The 20874-nt window shown below is 37.3% G+C and overlaps 1 protein-coding gene across 6 annotated transcripts in view; it reads left to right on the forward strand.

Moving 5' to 3' along the window:
* WDR7 (WD repeat domain 7) overlaps positions 1 to 20874 on the forward strand; it is a 302241-nt gene that overhangs the window by 125044 nt on the left and 156323 nt on the right. For all 6 annotated transcript variants that reach the window (XM_005873636.2, XM_005873634.2, XM_005873637.2 and 3 more), the window contains one exon: positions 6035 to 6151. In XM_005873636.2, the coding sequence (XP_005873698.1) occupies positions 6035 to 6151 (117 nt within the window). The remainder of the gene's footprint in view (positions 1 to 6034; positions 6152 to 20874) is intronic.

The raw sequence follows: 20874 nt of genomic DNA on the forward strand, positions 1-20874 counted from the left end.
TACCTCAATCAGATTGAGGATGTTTTTAGCAAAGGCCAGCTTAGGAGTACCCTAATTAAGTTAATAACAATGTACCTACCTATATAGTTTAAGTTTAAAAAATTTGGCTCTCAAAAGAAATTTCAGTCGTTGTACTGTTGATATTTGGCTCTGTTGACTAATGAGTTTGCCAACCACTGGTCTAGGACTAGACGTAGCAGTGGCAGCTCCAAGGTCTAACTACTTAAATTTGGGGAACAGAACATGCCATGTTAGTGCCACCACTTTGTACAGAACTGTTGCAGTGGAAAAATTAACAGTGCTGTATCAATGGCCCCTGATGAATTCACAATGACAAAGCCATTCCTTTGCAGAATCACTTTGTGGTTGATTTTTCAGATAAAATTTTTAGACGTAGCAGTGGCAGCTCCAAGGTCTAACTACTTAAATTTGGGGAACAGAACATGCCATGTTAGTGCCACCACTTTGTACAGAACTGTTGCAGTGGAAAAATTAACAGTGCTGTATCAATGGCCCCTGATGAATTCACAATGACAAAGCCATTCCTTTGCAGAATCACTTTGTGGTTGATTTTTCAGATAAAATTTTAAAATAAAGGAGGGGAATTACTAGAAAATTAGTAATAAGTTCATTAAAAATAGCTATCCTATGTCCTATATAATAAAAGCCTAATATGCTAAGTGTCCTGTCATTTGTTCAACCAATCAAAGCATAATATGCTAATGATATGCTAAGGCTGCTCAACTGCTCGCTATGACATGCACTGACCACCAGGGGGGCAGATGCTCCAACCTGTAGGTTAGCTTTCTGCTGGGGTCTGGCCAATCGGGACTGAGCGAGACTGGCCAGACACGCCCTGGAGCCCTCCCGTGCTCCCTCCTCAGCTGGCCAACCTCTCGCTTCCCTCCCTGGCCCTGATTGTGCACCAGTGGGGTCCCTCGGCCTGGCCTGTGCCCTCTCGCAATTCAGGACTCCTCGGGGGATGTCAGAGAGAGGGGATGTCAGAGAGCTGGTTTCAGCCGGATCCCGCAGGCCAGGCTGAGGGACTCCCTCTGCCCCCCACCCTGAGTGCATGAATTTTGTGCACCAGGCCTCTAGTCTAAAATAATCACAAAGAGGAGATAAGAAGGTAAATGCCACATTCCTATATAAAGGCTTATTGCTTAAATACAAAATCAAAGATTGTTTCAGATTATTAAATTAAAATGTAATTTGAGACTAAGATTTCTTAGTCTCATTTCTTGCTTAATCCTTGATAATTTTTAAAATTATTAGAGAAACAAGGAAAAGATATTAAGGAACAGTTTAGAAAATAACAATAATTTCTTAGTAGTATTTTCCTTTTCTGTAAAATTAAAGTCTCTATGAAAATAAAGCTGGCATTTTATGTAAGAAGTTTACAAATCCATTTAAATTGATCTCATTTAATCAGAGAGGTTAAGTAATTGCTCAACAAAACACAGCTACTAAATTCAGGAACAGTATGAAACATGTAGGTCTTTTGATTTCAAACCCCAATATCCTTTACTACCAATACCTTCCAGGGGCTGAGTTCCAGGACAGGAGGTATGACAGAACACCACATCACAACCATGAGAAATCATGGAATAATATGATACTGAGTGTAAATACTGTCCAGCCCTTCATGGTGTTCTTAGGCTATTCCAGGTAACTGTTCAAATGAGACCATTCATTGTTTTGGGAGAATGCTTAAGAAGCAAAATTGTATATCTCAGAGTAGTCAAAGCTGAAAGATCAAGTAAGTGTGCTGAAACTGGTAAGGGATATAAAGTCCCTTATCTCTTAGCAGATAAAAGAAAATGCAAAGAATAGGCTGAAACTACAAACCAATGTCTCTAATAAATATAGTCTCAAAAACCCTTAACAAAATATAAGCAAATAGAATTTAGCAACATATAAAAAGAATTATACAGCATTACTAAGTGAGGTTTATTCTAAGAATGTATTAAAAAAACAATTTAGCCCTAACCAGTTTGGCTCAGTGGATAGAGCCGTGATGGCGAACCTATGACACGCGTGTCAGAGGTGACACGTGAACTCATTTTTTTGGTTGATTTTTCTTTGTTAAATGGCATTTAAATATATAAAATAAATATCAGAAATATAAATCTTTTTTTTACTATGGTTGCAAATATCAAAAAATTTCTATATGTGACACGGCACCAGATTTAAGTTAGGGTTTTTCAAAATGCTGACACGCCGAGCTCAAAAGGTTCGCCATCACTGGGATAGAGTGTTGGCCTGGGGACTGAAGGGTCCCTGGTTTGATTCTTGTCAAGGGCACATGTCTAGGTTGCAGGCTTGATCCCAGTAAAGGGTGTGCAGGAGGCAGCCAGTCAATGATTCTCTCTCATCATTGATGCTTCTATCTCTCCCTCCCCTTTCCTCTCTGAAATCAATAAAAATAGATATTAAAAAAAAGAAAGAAAAAAGCGCCCTAACCGGTTTGGCTCAGTGGATAGAGCGTCTGCCTGCGGACTGAAATTCCCAGGTTCGATTCTGGTCAGGGGCATGTACCTTGGTTGCAGGCACATGCCCAGTACTGGGTGTGCAGGAGGCAGCTGATCGATGTTTCTCTCTCATCGATGTTTCTTACTCTCTATATCCCTCTCCCTTTCTCTCTATAAAAGGTCAATAAAATATATTTTAAAAAAAAGAAAGAAAAAAGCAATCAATATAATGTAAAATATTAACAAGCTAAAGAAAAAAATCATATGGTCATAGTAATCATTTAACAACATTCAACATCAAGTAATGATTTTTAAGACTCAGAAAAATAAGAAAAAAAGAGGAACTTCCTCAACTTAATAAAAAAGAATATCTACTAAAAATGTATAGCTAACATTATAGTTAATGGTAAAGGACTGAATGCTTCTCTCCTATCACCAGGAATGAAGCAAAGATATCTACACTGGCCACTTGTATTTAACACAGCATCAGAAGTTCTAGCCAGTATAATAAAGCAAGAAAAAACAGCAACAACCATACAACCATACAGTTTGGGAAGGTTGAGGTCAATTGTCTTTATTCAATGATCTAATAACTGCCCACATGGAAAAACCAAAGGATTCTTAAGAAAAATTAAAATAAACTAATAAATGAGTACAGCAAGACTACAGAATACAAGAATTTTTTAAAAAATCAATCACATTTCTATATGCTAGCAATGAACATGTGGAAGCCTAAATTTAAAAAATACTATTAATAATGGTTCAAAAAACTGATATACTTAGAAGTAAGTCTAAAAAACATATACAGGACTTGTGTGCTGACACCTATAAGACACAGATGAAAGAAATCAAAGATCTAAATAATGAAACAGACATATAAGGGTGAGGTGAAGCAGATTTACAGTTGTGAGTACATTAGGGTTTATTCTTATCTTATTTATTAATTATTGTATTACTTTCCATATGAACAACTGTACACATACTTTTGCCCTTCCCTGTAGTGTTCATGGGTTTGTGGGTTCATGTAGAAGATTCAACATAGTAAAGATGTCGATTCTCTATAAATTGATATATAGGTTTAACATAATCCCAGCATAATTTTTTGTAGGTATAGAAAAAATTATTCTAAAATTATGTAAAGACAAAGGAATTAGCTAAAAGAGTTTTGGAGGAAAAAAAGTAATGTAGGAAAAATTCGTCTGCCTCATTTCAAGACATCATCTAATGTTATTAAAACTACTAGAGGCCTGGTGCACGAATTCATGCACGGGTCCCTCGGCCTGGCCAGTGATTGGGGCCAATCAGGAGGGCCGGCCGGCCAGGGGGAGGGACCATTGGCAGGGGGAGGGACTGTGGAAGATTGGCTGGCTGGCTGAGGGGAGGGACCACGGGATGTTGTCTGGCTGGCCCCCTGATTGGGGCCAATGGGATAACCAGCCAGCCGGGGGGAGGGACCTCAGGAGGTTGGCCAGCTGGCTGAGTGTCTGCGGGAGGTTGGTTGTGCAAGTGCACTGACCACCAGGAGGCAGCTCCTGCGTTGAGTGTCTGCCCCCTGGTGGTCAGTGCGCGTCGTAGTGACCAGTTGTTTAGTCGACCGGTCGTTCAGTTGCTTAGGCTTTTATATATATATAGATGTGGCTTTAGGCTGATAGAATAGAGAACCCATAAAAGATTCATACAAATACGCCCAATTGGTATCGGATAGGTTCAAAAACAATTCAATGGAGGAAAGACAGTCTCCTCAACAAATGACCTACTGTAACTGGACATCTGTAGACAAAAATCCAAACCTTGTCCTAAGGTTCACACCTTATAAAAAAATTAATTCAGAATGAATCATGGACTTAAATGTAGATCAAAGAAGTATAAAACTTTTAGATAAAAAAAATCTGTTGAGATCTAAGGTTAGACTTGGCACCAAAACCACTATCTATAAATGAAAACTTGCTAAAGTAGACTTCATCAAAATTAAAAACCCTATTAAGAGGCTTAAAAAGGCAAGCTACAGACTGGGAGAAAGATTCAAAAGTCACATATCCAACAAGGGACTAATACCTAGACTATTTAAGGCACTCTCAAAACTCAACAGTAAATAATCAGGCAGTTCCTCTAAAGGTTAAACATGGAGTTATCATATGACCTAGCAATTCCACTCCCAGGGAATGAAACATGTCCACATAAAGACCTGAATGTGAGTGTTCACAGCAGCATTATTCATAAAAGCCAAAGAGTTTAAAATATGAATGGTCACCAACTGATGAATGAATACATGAATCTATCACAATTTATTGATGAAAAAATAATGGTGATACATTCATACAATGGAATATTAATCAGTACTACAAGGGAATGAAGTACTAAGTAAACGCAGCCAGTTACAAAATACCACCTGCTGAAATGTCCAGAACAGGCAAGTCTAGAGACAGAAGAACATTTGTGGTTGCTTAGGGCAGCGTAGACTGGGGGAAGAGAGGAGTGACATGGGTAGGGTTTCTTTTTGGGTGATGAAAATGCTCTGAAATGGATTGTGGTGACAGCTGTACAACTCTGTGAATATGCTGAAAACCACTGAATTATACATTTTAAAGACAAATTTGATGGCATGCAAATTATATTGTAATGAAGCTGTTTTTAAAAGTTGTCTTTCTAACAATTCCAGATTAGCCAAGGAATTCATACCACTTCTGTATATTTCCTTGGTACCTTTTCTGTAGCGGAAGGAAACAAAACAAAACATCTAGCCAGCCGTATAGTTAATGGTAAAAGACTGCATGCTTCTCTCCTATCGTCAGGAATGAAGCAAACATATCTACACTGGCCACTTGTATTTAACACAGCAGCTTGATCTAGTTCACCTGTCTGCTTTCAATTAGGTTCCTTTCAATGTGATAATTATCTGACTTCATATCTAATTCCTTCATAGACAGAGATGTTATACACTTTCTGGGCAATGCATTTCAAGTCTTTTACATTGATCCAGAGACAAATCCCTCTTTTGTCATCATTCTTCTGCCCACCGCCAAATTTTAAGCAAGCTAATATTAAAGATAAATAAATTTAAATTTTTAAATAGTCCTCACTTTCTATGTATTTTTCCTCTTTTAGCATAATAATGTCTAAATCAGCTAAAGCAAGAACGTTGAAAGGGTCCAGTAAAAATGTAATTTACTTCAGCTTTATTTTTTTGTTTTTCCCAGATCTTAGTGAAAAAGTCAATATATTTTGTATCCATGTGTGTACACACACACATAAAGAAATAGAGCCCATTTTAATGTTTGTTTTGGTACTTTGTGTCTCTTCCTAATTTTGGTGGATGTACAGGGGTGAGTAAAAGTAGTTTTACAGTTGTGAGTATGCAAAACAGAATCTATTCTTGTATTATTATTTATTAATTGTATTATTTTCCATGAAAACAACTGTGAACTTATTCTTGCTCACCCCTGTATTGTATTTTTTTAAAATGTATTTTGTTTGCATCCCGTAAGTTAAAAGGATTTAAGAGTCTTGATCTACCTTTCTTTTAGTTCTTAAAAATGGAACCTTGTGATTCCCATTTGTTCTAGCCGGAGTCTCAGCGGAAGCCATGCAGACCATCACCACTGCTCCCGACACCGCCTCGGGGCCCGAAGCCAAAGTCCAGGAGGACGAGCATGACCTTGCAGAAGATGACATCACAACTGGTAGGGAGACGTCTTTAACATAATCTGGACGAGGCTCGTCCAGTATTGGAAAGTGCTTGTCTGTCTTTTATAGCGGGACTAAGTATGTTGATGGAGAGGATGGAAACTGGTATTGATGGAGTGTTTGGCTTTACAAGACTCTTTAGTGTCCTTTTTGATCTTGAAGTGGAAAGAAGTGGAACCATTTATTTGGTCTGGGTTTGCTCATTGTTGCTCTAACAATGAACCTGCTAGCTGTGCATTTGATTTTCTGGGGACCTTCTAATTCAGAGGCGAGGCTCATTTCTAAAGCCTTGGAACATGTAGAGGAATACACCTATTATGTTATGAAAGGTTTTGCAATTATAGGGTAAATTGAAGCTATTGAAGTTGTAATAGCAATATATGCAATATGGACGGCATACGGAAACTTACAGATACTCTTTTTTATGTATGCTACAGAAATAAATGCTGCTTTTAAAAGTTATTTACATTCTTATCTGTATTATTTATCACCTTACCAGGCATAAAGTAAAATTTAGAAAAGCCATATAGCACATATTTTCAGCCTGTCTTTTTATAGATTTAAACGGTTCCAATTACTGGATCTTCAAATGCATTCAACTCAATTTTTTTTAATGCACAGAGGATAAAAAACAATCTAGTATAGATATTTTTATTGGTATTAAGAATGATAAACTTTTGCTTTTGGTATGGATGGTTAAAATGTAAAATCTGACGACATATGTCTATAATTATCGTGAAGCAACAAATATTAACTCAATAGTAATCAATAATTTGAGAAGAAGCATGCCCAGAAAATATCAGTGAACTTTCCAACAGAAATTAAAGGGAGAAAGGAACAAAGGGGAGGTTTATTTTGTTTTTCTTTTAAAGCTCTGAGTGGCAGTTTCCTTACTGTTAGCACCTGAATGCCTTTAAAATTGCTTCACTGGGAAGAAGGTGAGGGAGCCTAATGATCTCCCTTGAAAATTTACAAAGCCTGTATTACCTTAAAAACCCATGTTTGTGTCACTGCTGCAAATACGGAGTTGACTAAGTTGGGGAGCATCTGGTTTTCAGTAAAAATGAGAGGATGTTGGTTCTTTTTGCTTCTTACTTTTTAATGTTACTAATTCATTGATATTTTAAAAATCATCTACCTTAAATATAAATTATTTTAGAAACTTTCGCCTCGTCTGAAAGTCATTTGCACTTCACAAGTATGAAATTTGTTTCAGTAGCTACTAAAGGAAATTGTTTCATTTGCAAGTTTTTAAAATCATTTTTTATTTTATTCCATTTTTATTGCTTTTTAAAATGCTGTTAGAAATGTTTTGTTATATATTAATTCCTATAAATTTTAAAGGCCTTCTTGTATAAAAAAGTAGTGGTTTAATTCACAGGAAAAAAGAAGAGGTTACCTTTGCAATAGTAGAATAATTCAGTTTGCATTCTGAATAAAAGGTAAATTTTTGAGCACTCAAACAATACTAAATCAATACATTGAAATTTTGAATTATGCACTACCAAAGTCATAAGATTGCATTATAACATGTGACTGTTTTTGTCTGATTGCTGAAACATATCAAGAAGCTTAAAAATGAAAATCTAGTGTTGGAGAGTAAATTAATGCTACACGAACTGTCTTTGAACCTGTCTGAAGTTCAGTTAAACATGTGTGATGAATGGCTTCTATCAGTTGATTTATTCATTTCATGCCATGGGTACTAGAACAAGAATGTTCAAAATCCAGAGAATTTAAATAACTGAAAAAGGGTTCCCTTACCATGTTGTCAAAGCAACTAGTATGCTGCAGTCTGCAGATCGTGCAGGTTAGATTGTGTGACTTGATTAAGATGTGGTATAGATTTTTATGAAGGTTTAGAAGAAAACCATATTTCTTTTTATTGACTAGAGTCCTATATAAATTGCATTATGAAAAATATGGTAGATGCATCAAGAGAAAACTGTTCTAAGCATAATAATCTTATTTGGGGATAACCAGCATTGTAGAGCACAAATACAAAAGGGAAAACTGGTCAGCTTAGTCATTCACGTTGAAAAATCTGATTGCTTTTTCAGTTATTTAAAAGAAATTGCTCTAATAATATCGTCTCATGAAATAAATAGAAATTATATCATGACAGAGATCTTTGCCTGTATTTTGAATGGATTCTTATTTGGAGACTACAGTTAAGCTAGTATGTATTATTGTATTCATTATATATTTGTAGTAATCTGGAACTTAATTTTTCAATTAACTTAATTAAACAACTGGCCAATATACCAATTAAAATACGAAGTATACCTAGTGCTTTTGCTATAAGAAGAATAGTCATTTTTGAAATTTTTCTTTTGGATGAGGAATTGAAGGAAGTATGAATGTGGTCTTGTGACACTGGGATCTGAGTCTAGCAGTCTTTGTGTTGCTTATAAAAATAAAGATCCATGGATAAAACTGTGTAAGTGTTAGCTGTAGTCAATTGGAACTAATTAAATTTATTTGAAATGAAGAATCTTAACTGGAAGAGGACAGCTGGAAAAACTGGGAAGAAAAAATTGAGTCTTGATTGAGACAATTTAAACCTTCTCGCTGTCATTTAAAGAATATGCTGCAGCTCCTTTCTATATCTTTTTTTAAAGCTAATATCTATTGATCGGCTTTACAAAGTAATGCCACAGTGTGCCTCAGTCAACGCATACACTCGGTTTTTCTTAGCATTCTATCTGAGGATCATCAAGTTCTTTCCTTTAACCACATGTCTTAATAACACGTCAAAGCTATACTAGTTATTTTTGCAGATTAATATTGTTTTTAATGTAGAAAGATATTAAAACTTCTTCCATTCTTTATATTGTATAGTATGCATGGTAATGTACTTTCTTTTTCAATGAAATTGCTTCAGGTTTTGCACTACTTTATGTAAAATCAGTTTTAACAATAATAGTATTTTCTTTAAAGTTAAATGAATGGCATTAAGATTGTTTCTAGATTATTTCAGAGTCACAAGACTATTACTCTAAACCCATGGGGTTTTTTTTTTCATATGAATACTTTTATTTTTAGAATTGTAATTTAAATGTTTCTATAGAATAACCTATCATCAATATTTGTAAATAATATGTTCTTATTTTCACTACAATATTAATAGGTTATAATTATATTAATGGGATAAATCTCACTAAAAAATGACTTACATAGAAAAAAAATTAGATAAATCATAATCTATCTTTTTAAGGTAGACCTTTTAGGTAACTTTGTTAATTATCCTTATGTATTTTTCATCATTGTAAAGGATGGCATTCTGTGTAAGGATGAAGCTGTACATCCCTAAATGTTGCATTTTAAAACAACCTCCCCCTAAGTGCAGGTTAAAAGAAGGGTTTCATTCACAAACCTGCGTGGATCCATTTAAGAAAGTCACTATATTTTTCTGAGGGTCATACTGCAGTGTCTTGCCTCTTGTTCAATGTTGCAAGGACCCAAACTGACCATATAACAGTGATAAAGGGTCAGGAGTCACTGACATTGTCAAAGAGAGACAACTTGATAGCAAATGACCAGCACAGTTGATAGATTCAACTGTTTACAACAAAAGCAGATATGGATCTAGATATGGGTCTGTTGTATTTTTTGTAAAATTTAAATTTATTATTTTAAAAGGTGAGAAGTGCTATGGATAAAAGAAAAAAATAGGAAAGGTTAAGAGAAATGGAAAGTTACATCTATTGATAATTTACAATATCCAAGCACTTAACACTCGACTCTGGCAGCATTTCTCTAAAGTGGATACCTGTATTTTCCCAGCTATGTCGGTGAGGAAACCAGCCCGGAGAGGTCACTTTTATAAGGTCCCATACTTAACAAGTGATAGATCTGGGACTTCAAATGAGTTCTGCCTGATTCCAAAGCTTATGTGTGGTCTTACGCACCACCCCACCCTGCCTCACATTCTTAAACTCCTTAAACTTTGGCAGATTTTCATTTTCTTTTGAAATGTAAGGTGATGCCAGAGTCTACCTTTATTGTTATGACATCAGGCATAAGCCTGGAATTTGCTGGATGTCTTATCTTAATATTTAAAATGCAAACTTGTTATTGAAATGTGGACCACAGATTATCTTCTTTAGAGACAAAAAAATCTCACATATTTGTTCCTTAAATTTTTAGCCATTATTTCAGACTACTGTGATATAAAACTGTAATATAAGTAGTGTTTATTACTAAACAGTTATTTTATTGCATACATATAAAGTGAAATATTTATTGTTCTGTCTAGCTTTTGAAGTCATCAGTATAAAACAGACATCTTAACATATATTCATAACTAAAAGTCAACATCTTTAGTGTGTTAAGATTGAGCTGACAAGGACATCTAGTCTGAGACTGAGTATTGATTTGTACATTTTACCATTTACTAAAAGCTTTATTCATAAAATGTTTATACATTTGTTTTGGCTGAAAGATAGGAAATTCATTCTGTTAAAGTACATATAAGTTTCAAAGAGCAAAATTTATGACATTATGTATTCAGAAATCAGAAGTACTTTCTAAGCAGAGAGCCAGGGGCCTTATAATTAGTAAACTAGAGCAAAACTTCTACACTGCACCCTTTCCCTTTCTCACTCTTTAATTTACAATTAACAGCCTAAAATTTAATCTAACTAACTCACAGTTAGATCTGTGTGAGTTTTGAATTGTGATCACTCCCCTTACTTTTGCCTTCAGAATATTAGCTACTACAAAATATAAATTTACTATATAAAGGTTTTTGTATAATTACAAATCATGAACACTGGTTTATGTTCCATGTAGTTTTCATGAACAAAGATATTAAGAAAAATAAAAGTGTGGATTTTATAGTTTTCTGGGTGAAACATATCACTCCAAATAATTTACCTTTTTCTACCTTTTTCAATCTAGGGGAAGACAATGTAAATTAAAATAATTTTTTGTTTAGTGTTTGACTCTTGGTTCTAGTTGTATGTTGACAAGCTGTTAAGTAGAATATTTCTGCATATGATATTTGGGGTTTCCTGACAGGAATACAACCAAGTTATGGGTTTTAGTCATTTTTTTTTTCATATTGTCCCTCTGGGTGACTGACCTTCCCTTTTCTTTGGTTTCGACTACCACTTGCATGTTAATGATGATCCATTATGTGTCTGTAACCTAGGCTTTTCTTCTGAGAATCAGGTTCATATATACTCTTGCCTCAGTGTTCCACAGATGCCTGAATTCCAAGTCCAGAATAAGCTCATATTTCTTCCTAGAACTCATTTCCTTTTATATTTATACTAGAGGCCCGGTGCACAAATTTGTGCATGGGTGGGGTCCGTAGACCTGGCTGGTGATCAGGGCCAATTGGGGCCATCTTGCCCAGACCCGATTGGGGCTGGGTCTCTCGCAATCCATGACCCCTCGGGGGATGCAGCAGTGCGCCAAGCCGCAGGCGGCCAGGGAGAGGGTGGGCCGGGTGCCGCACACTTGTGCTCATCCCGCTGCATCTGCTACTGCCTCTTGGTAGCGCTACCACGGTGTCAGAGAGGCTCCCAACTCTGCAGCAGCTGCGCTTGCCAGTACAGCCGTGTGCCTGGCTTCTGGCTGAGCCATGCTCCCCCTGTGGGAGCACACTGACCACCAAGGGGCAACTCCTGTGTTGAGACTCTGTCTCCTGATGGTCAGTACGTGCCATAGCGACTGGTCGACCGGTCGTTCGGTCCTAAGGGTCACTTAGGCTTTTATATATATAGATCTCATTGAAAGCCATCACTAGGGGTGGGTACCATTAGCCACCCAAAATCCCAACTGAGACACCAGAAATAAACCGACACCAGAAATAAACCAGCTTCCCCTCTTCTCTGCTGTGTCCACACAGAGTTGGTGCCAGTTCTTGTAAAGGTGCATGTTAAATAGCTCCCGACGAGCTTTCTGTTCGCCATGTCCACAGAGAATACCTAGGTCCACACGTTCAGTTTTTTCTACTTTGGATTATTATTATATTCTTCTGTATCCATCTCCCTTTCTTCATTCCCTTATCCTTCTCCAGCTCATATTTTCCGTCACTCTGAGAGTTTCAAAAGCCAGTTCATCTCCCTTCACCCTCTTTAATTGCTGCTTAATGGCTTCCCATTGATTATAGCACAAAATCCGAACACCTTAGCCAGATATAGAGAGCCCTTTGAAGACTGACCCCTAGCTTTACCAGCTGCTAAGCAATACTGAACTTTTCCCCAGAGTCTCCTATTTCATGACTCATACTTTGCATGTTCCTCTCCGTCTAGCTGGGATATTCTTATCTCTCTTAGCCTTGTGGTTAAGTTCTCTGGGTTCCCTTCAAACCCAGCTTGGGTGACACTGTCTTCCCGAATTCCTCAAACCCTCTTATGTAGGATCTCCCCGTTGGCTGTGTGCACTTCTGCTGTGATACTGTTGGGTGACTATTTCACTGCCCCTTCCTTGTCATGTATGGGCATGTGACTTTTGCCTCTTTATATTTCTAGCTTTAAAATAGTACCCAGTACATAGCATTTTCTCAATTAATGCTGGTTGAACAAATGATTGAGTTAGTGGAACCATAACATAATTCATATCTCAAATAGCATTTCTTATGTACTATAGACTATATGTTTACTTACATATATTTACTATTTAGTGTGTATATATATATATATATCTCGATCTCCTATTCTTATATAACATACATCGGGGGGTGTGTGTGTGTGTGTGTGTGTGTGTGTGTGTGTACACATCTTTAACCTTCCCCCTTCTTAGTGGGTATTTAATGGCTCAAAAAGCAACAGATTAGTGAAGGAATAGACTTATTTCCAGATAAACTGTGGTCTTGATATTGTGAAAATGAGACTTGGAACAGATCTAAGAGCATGATTAGGTCTACTGATTAGTCACTGTTGATTCCCATTTAAAAGTCTTTTTCTTTTGAAAAATAATATATCTCCAAAATTAGGGAAAGAGGTGACCCATAGGATTTGGGTGAGAAAAATAGGAAAAAATACCTGGGGCAAACGTGTTTGGTAACTGATATCTTTTTTTTTTATTTATTTTTATTGGTTTCAGGGAGGAAGGGAGAGGGAGAGGACAAGAGAGATAGAAACATCAATGATGAGAGAGAATCATTGATTGGCTGCCTCCTGCACGCCCTCTATTGGGGATCAAGCCTGCAACCCAGGCATGTGTCCTTGACCGGAATCGAACCCGGGATCCCCCAGTCCGCAGGCCATGCTCTGTTCACTGAGCCAAACTGGTTACGGCTGCAATCTTAGTTAGAGGGTAGAAGGTGGGAAGTGCTACTGTGGGATGCGCAATTGGAGGAACGGCTCTCAGAACTCCTGTAGAGTCCCCGGTCTGTGGTCCGTGCTGACCAGGTAGTGGAGATGTGCTGATATAAGTCTGTGAACCCCTATTTTGGTTGCTCTCTTTTTATCCATGCTTTTCTTCCTTCTTTGCATGTCTTTCTCATTGCCCTGGGGATTGTGCCACCTCGTTTCTAGGCCCACCCACCTCTGTCAATGAAAACCCCAAATCGTGTGGTTTTCCAGGAGCTAGCGATACCAGGGTAGCTGTTCTCCACGAGACCGCTCTGGGGCTTGGTGGCCTACTGCAGGAGCAGCAAGGGGGCCGGTGTGGGAGGTGGAAAGAGGAGAAGGGGGAGATGCCCACAGGAAGGAGAGAAAGGCAGGGTTTTTCCAGGAGGCTTGACATTTAAACACACTCCACTGAAGAATGAGAGTGGAGTCCTGCTGTGTGGTGGTATACGTGGTGTGTCTGTGGCATTCCTCTGGGTGCCCGCAATCAGTTATTTAGCACCAAAAAGACTTGCTTTTTACTGTCTGTTGAAAATTGCAAGTTACACACTCCAATTTAATGTGTTCAGGCTGATGGCTGAAGGCTTGGCCTGGGGTGACTTGCCTAAGAAAAAGCACAAAAGGAAAAGAGGCAAGGGAGCAAGGACAAAGCACGGCTAATAAACACCATTTGAATGTTCAGTTTCTGTTTAAAAAGTTTTAGACTTTTACAAATGGAAAATATACTTCACATCAGTGTATTTTGACCAAGAAAGTGTTTGTGTATTTAAATGAATTAAGTATTGTCCATAACATACATTAATCAACTGTTGCCTTGGCACTGAGTCTTGCATAATGATATTTTCCAATAATAGCACTTGTATGTTTTAATGTGTGTGTATATATAGCCTGTTTGCATATAACACTTCTGCAAGAGGTTGGCCAACTAAATAATCATTGACATTATCTTAGCAAACTCATCTAAAAATCAGGGACTTAAAATATTAACTATCAAAAAAATTCATCAACATCTATTGAGTATTTAGTATGTGTCAGGTTGTGCTCTAGGCTCTTTTTACTCCTCATAGCAACTCATTGTAATAGAGCCTCATTCTCACTTCCATTCTACAAGAGAGGAAAATGAGGCACAGAATGGTTAGGTCACCTTCCAAGTCAAGGCCACAGACAGTCTGGAATGGCAGAGTCAGGATTTGAATCCAGGTCATCTATCTTTAGATCTTGTGCTCTTAAATGGAAGTCATTTGTTCAAGTCCATGTGATTTAAAAAACCTTATAAGAAAACCGAGAAACAAATATATTCATTATGACATATCGTTTTCTCTGTGTGTGTTATAGAAACTCCTATTTTAATTTTTAATATAGTTATAAATTGTTGTTGTTGTTAATCCTCACCCAAGGATATTTTTCCATTGGTTTTTCTTTTTAGAGAGAGTGGAAAGGAGGGAGAGAGTCCAAGAGAGAGAATCATCCATGTGAGAGAGACACATTGATTGGTTGCTTCCCATGTGAGCCTGGACTGGGGCCGGGGATCAAGCCTGCAACTGAGGTACGAGGTATGTACCCTCGACCGGAATCGAATTGGGGATCCTTCAGTCCATGGGCCGATGCTCTCTCCACTGAGCCAAATCAACTAGGGCTAGTGATAGTTTTTTATGTAGTACCCGGAAATATTTACAATGTAGGGAAAAGACTTTCTGTTTCCTTTAAAAAGAAACATAGATAATTAGTACAGGAAGTAATTTTACATATTTCCTAGATAAAATTATTTTATGTTCATATAAAATTACACACATAAATGCACCGTCACATATATAATATTCAATCACAAAAGCTTAAGGTTTGGTTTTCAGATTTAAAAAAATATATATTTATTGTTGAAAGTAAATAATCATTGACATTATCTTAGCAAACGCATCTAAAAATCAGGGACTTAAAATAATAACTCTCACAATAACTCATCAGCATCTTATTGAGTACTTAATGTGTGTCAGGTTGTGCTCTAGGCTCTTTTTACTCCTCGTAGCAACTCATTGTAATAGAGCCTCAAAAGCACAAAATATATAAAGGTTATATATTCTTTTTGATAAATTTAGACAAAATAGGAAAAAGCAGGAATACTTAGATAAGAATGTAGGGACTGTTAAAAAAAAAAGCCTTTCTTGTGAGTGGATAACCTTTAGGATGAACTTAAAGTTTGTCCTTTTGTGAGCTATATAATAACACCTCATGGATAAGAATGAATTGCATTAGATTGTGGCACACTATTGTATATCTGTATATTACATGAATTGCCTTTATAATTGATAACAAACCCATATGACCAAAAGTTGTAATTCACAAAAGTAATGACAACAATGTCTCATAACTCACAGACTTGATGTCACACCTGTGAATGATTACTTTTACTGTGCAAGCCATGTTAAAAAGGAAGAACAGGTTTTAAAACGGATGTGGCATTTTGAAGAGTTCTTTCTGTTATTTTATGGTCACTTTTAATACACAAAAAGATAATCAAATTGACTAGCATGCTTGAATAATTTCCCCATGATTTCTTGGATTAAAATTAATTGTCAAACATAAAGGCTTTTTTATTTTTAATTTGAAATTTTTAATGTGTTTTTATTGATTTTAGAGAGAGAGGAAAGGAGAGGGAGACAGAAATCAAGCCCACCACCTGGGCATGTGCCCTGACCAGGAATCAAACCAGCGATCTTTTAGTGCATGGGATGACGCTCAACCAATGAGCTACACCGGCTAGTGCAATTTGAAATTTTTAAGCATAAATGAAAGTTAACATTTACTTGAGATGAAGACAGTCATGAACCTGAATGTATTTTCTCCTCATGTGATATACCAGAAAGAGGGGTTCTCCCTCATAAAGAGGATAAAAATCAAGTACGAATATATACCCATCTCTTCATTTTTATAACTATATGCCCTAAATATAGAGGGGTGACTTAAATGAAGTAAACCTAATTTCAAAGGATTCAGGGAAACTGAATCAGCTACTCTCCCTTTGTCCTTTTGTATATATTTTTCAATGTCTTTGGTACTGGTAAAAGAAGTGTAAGGATTGTTTCATTTAATTCAACAAGAACATTAACATGCACCTTGTATTTTTTTTTTTATCAGTGCATTCCAGGGAGGATTTAATATATCAACCAGTTAGTTGAGAAGGTGAGGTCTGATTTTAGAGGCTGTGTGTTGTCACATAGCTGTGTGCACACACATACACAACATACATGTACATACGATAGGCTTTTGATGAGAATTCCAAGAACTATGGATGAGTTAAGGGTAGGAATTTTATGAATGAGGTAAGCCTGCATTTGGGGCAGAGGTGGACAGACTGGGCAAAGCTTTTGAGTCGAACTGTTAGTTTAGAGACTTTGAAGTGAAGGCTGTGGAGAGTTGAGAAGAAGAATGGTTGCCTGTGGCTGAAGGACTGCAATGCCATCCAGGCACGAGGCTCCGCTATCAGGTCAGACATGTTCCTTGGGAACGTACCAGATTTTGCATCGTGAGCTATATGTTACTTGAAAGCAGGGTTTATTATTAAACAGATATGGAAAGGATTTAAAATGTTGATGAAAGGTATTGGCTTCATGCCCAATGTGCTTAATTCTACCTTCATGGCCTTTTTTTTTATTCAACAGGTGTTTGTGAGTACCTACTAGGTACTGTGCACTTACAGACGCTGAGTAGAGGGTGGATTTTTTGCTCCAAAGGGCAGACTGATGACTGATCCTGTTTATTTTTTAAAAAAATATATTTTATTGATTTTTACAGAGAGGAAGGGAGAGGGATAGAGAGTTAGAAACATCGATGAGAGAGAAACATCAATCAGCTGCCTCCTGCACACCCCCTACTGGGGATGTGCCTGCAACCAAGGTACCTGCCCTTGACCGGAATCGAACCTGGGACCCTTCAGTCCGCAGGCCGACGCTCTATCCACTGAACCAAACCGGTCAGGGCAGATCCTGTTTATTATTTGTGGGAAATTTTTACCTTAATAACAGTTATTCCTGAAGGTGTAATAACTCATGCTACTGTGATGTAAAATTTAAATTTCATAGGTATGTCTAAAAGCGAATCCATAGATTTCATAGAAATGGAAAAACAAAATGAAGCAGTAAAATCAGCTAGATGAAAAGCTGGTCTGCAATAGGAAATATATAATTAGAATATTTAAAATATATACGGTTGCAGCAGAGGCTCCAGTGTCTCTTGTGCTCAAATCTCAGCTTCCCTGCTTATGTGCAAGTTACTTGCCCACGCCAAGCCTCAGTTTTCTCACCTGCAATGTGAGGGTCGTAAGGTTGCATGGAGGATTGAATGAGATGGCGCATGCCCTCTTAGTAGAGGAACTGGCACATAATAAGTGCTCAAGTAATGTTACCTGCCTTTCTTTCTTCCCTCATTGCCATTGGTAAGTGATTTGCTTTAATAAATAGAATAAATGGTTTGTAACTAACTTATAAGTCAGTTCTTCTAGATGACTTGATGTTTATTCTAAGTAGTTTAATCATCACTCCTAGGAATATAAATTTATGAGACATATTTATACTTTATTGATAGAGAAATAAGCTACATTCAAAGTTCCATGCTAATCTTCAGAAATTTCTAAAAGCTGGCTCATGAAATGTAGATGAGTTATATCTTCTTAAATACTTTTATGTTGGCTTCTCTTTACTACATCACTTGTCTGGGTTGAATCTGAACAAGAAGAGTGAATCGTTTGGTGAAGTGGAAATAAAAACAGCCTTAAGAGAAGTTATTTCCTTACACTTATGGCAGCCAGGGGAGAGTTCATTTGCATTTTGAGACCCGGGTTTGGCCAGTGGTGACCAGTGAGGAACGGGAGGGAGAGAATGATGCGGTAAGATTTCTGCAGGTTCTGATAGGACCATGTAGTTGAGTCACTGCTAGACTGAGGAAAGCATTTTTAGAAGACGATAAAGTCTAAAGGATAAAAGGAAATCTTCACCACACTATTAGTAACAGCCTTCCCAAGGAAGAAAGGCGAGAAATCTTGAATGGAGCTCTCATCCTTGCAGATGCTTACTTATTAGCTCAGTTCTTGAAAGCATACGTTCAAAAGTAGAATAAGGTGTACCACACCAGAATATCAACTAAGTGTGAGAGTAGAATGAAAATCTAAAAATTTTCAGAATGCAAAATCTAAAAAAAAAAAAAAAAAAAAAAGTATCACTCATGCTCTTTTATCAGAAGCTAGTGGAGATGGTGCTCCATCCAAAAAAAGGGAGCAAGAGGAAAGGAAGCCTGGGATCCAATGATCCAGGCCACCTGGTTTACGGAGTCTGGCTCCCTGTTTGTTTTTGGTTTGCAAATCCTATCCCACTGTTTCGAGAGCCGTCACTGCTTTGAGTGTAACCTCAGGAACCTAGCCCCTCTGAAGGTCACAGGGAGAAGAGACTTCTGGGAGAAAAGCCTTTGTATTTCAAGGTCTAGCAGCACCTCCTCATGGGAAGAATCTCATAATGATAAGAGTAATTTTACTGAGGTTTCTTCAAATGCATAGAACTATGTTCCAGATATTTGGCAAGATCTGTTTTACTTCCCAGGCTGGGCTTGATTTCTGCTCCTAGCCTGTGTCCCCATATTCCAGATTAACACAACGGGGTGAGAATTTGGAGGTTAATTGTTGAAACCTATAGAAAACCAGGAAACAATAACAACTAAAGACAATTATGAACAACAGGGAGGAAAAAAAGTAATACTGAAAAAGTTGTCATGATTGATAAACCACGTGGTTGGCCGTGAATAGCATGCACATCATCATGAAAATATAAACATTGATTATGATACAGTTTTAATAACTATGATATAGTGAATTGGGAGGCAGAGGAAGAAGACCGAAGACAGTGTGTGAATGTGGTATGTGTGTGTGCGCGTGAGACGTGTAAGTTGTGCATATGTGATGGAGAACCCAGTTTTCATAGTGGGGAATTATAAGCCTAAAGATAAGGTAAGCCTAAAACTGAAAAATTAGAAAGTAGCAACACAGGATTTTCTGAAAAAGCCAAAGGTGGTTTTTGCAGAGGGAATAGTGGGGTGGGTTTGAGGGACTGCTGCTTTTTTATACTTATAGAACTGTTTCAGTCTTTAAACAGTGTACAGTTTTATAAATTAAAACTAAATACAAGTGAGCACCTACTAAAGGTGATAGTGAAAGGTGACATAAAATAATGTCACCAAGTCCAAGCCAGAATGAACTAGAAGCAAGTGGTGTGTTCCTGCCCACCCTCTTCCCATCTTTTTTCCTGGCTGTGCTCCAAAGAAGAAGACCAAGAAGAGAGAGCTCCAGTGCGGTACGGGAAGCATAGGATAGAAAGAGGGGGAGAGGTGTTAAACGCACTTAGTTGACGTGGGTAGAAGAGTGAAGGGGACTCAGCTATATATTTTTTCTTTTAATCATTATTGTTGAAAGTATTACATAGGTCTTCTTTTCCCCCCCATTAACCTCTTCCAGCCCGCTCCTGTCCTCCCCCCACCCTCAGGGACTCAGATATTTTAAAGTTATTTTTTTCATGATCTAGTGAACTGCATCGAAGGGTTATAAAAACTTGCTGCAGTGATAACAGCATCACTCTTAGTTAATTGTGAAAGAGAAAATGTGAAGAGTGAAAATAAAAATCTGCAGATGGATAAAAGTATTTTTAAAAAACAGAGATAAATGGATCTAAGACACTCTAAACTGGTTAGTGTACTGTTCAGATATACTGGAAATCTGCAGTAGATTTTAAAATAGGATTTGGGAGCACCTAGAAGAAACAGTGAGAATCCGTACAGGTGCCCTGAGCCTTCCCACACCTGAATTTCATCACAGTGTTTCAGTTACCATCTATCACCTATAATAATTTTGATGTTTTGGTGCAAGATGTGTAAGATTTATCATAAAATGACATTTATACTCTTCTGTGGTTTTCACTGTATACAATACACTATGGAATGGGCCATTCTCCTGATCATGGAGAGCTATTTCTCATGATAAATTTGGATTTTTTATAATTTGGTTTGTCATCACTTTATAGCCATTACCCGCACAAGTATTGCTAATGCCTTACTCATTATTTTCTCATGATGAATTTATCCACCAACTTAGAGATTAGGGAAGAGAATTGAAGAACAGGAAGCAGCATATTAAGAAAATTCTAGCATTACAGCTCAAGAATTATCAAGACAACAAACAAACCCATCAGTAGTAGTAATCACTGCTACAGCGCCACCTCCAGGTTATCTCTGGGCACAGCACCTGGTGCCTTTGCTACTTGTGATGCTAAGGTGTGTGTCTGACTGAATTACATATTTTCACGTGGAAGTTTTGTTTTTTGTGGTTTTTTAAAAATAAATCTTTATTGTTCAGATTATTACAGTTGTTCCTCTTTTTCCCC

The sequence above is a fragment of the Myotis brandtii genome, unplaced genomic scaffold, assembly GCF_000412655.1.
Source record: "Myotis brandtii unplaced genomic scaffold, ASM41265v1 scaffold416, whole genome shotgun sequence".
NCBI lineage: Eukaryota > Metazoa > Chordata > Mammalia > Chiroptera > Vespertilionidae > Myotis > Myotis brandtii.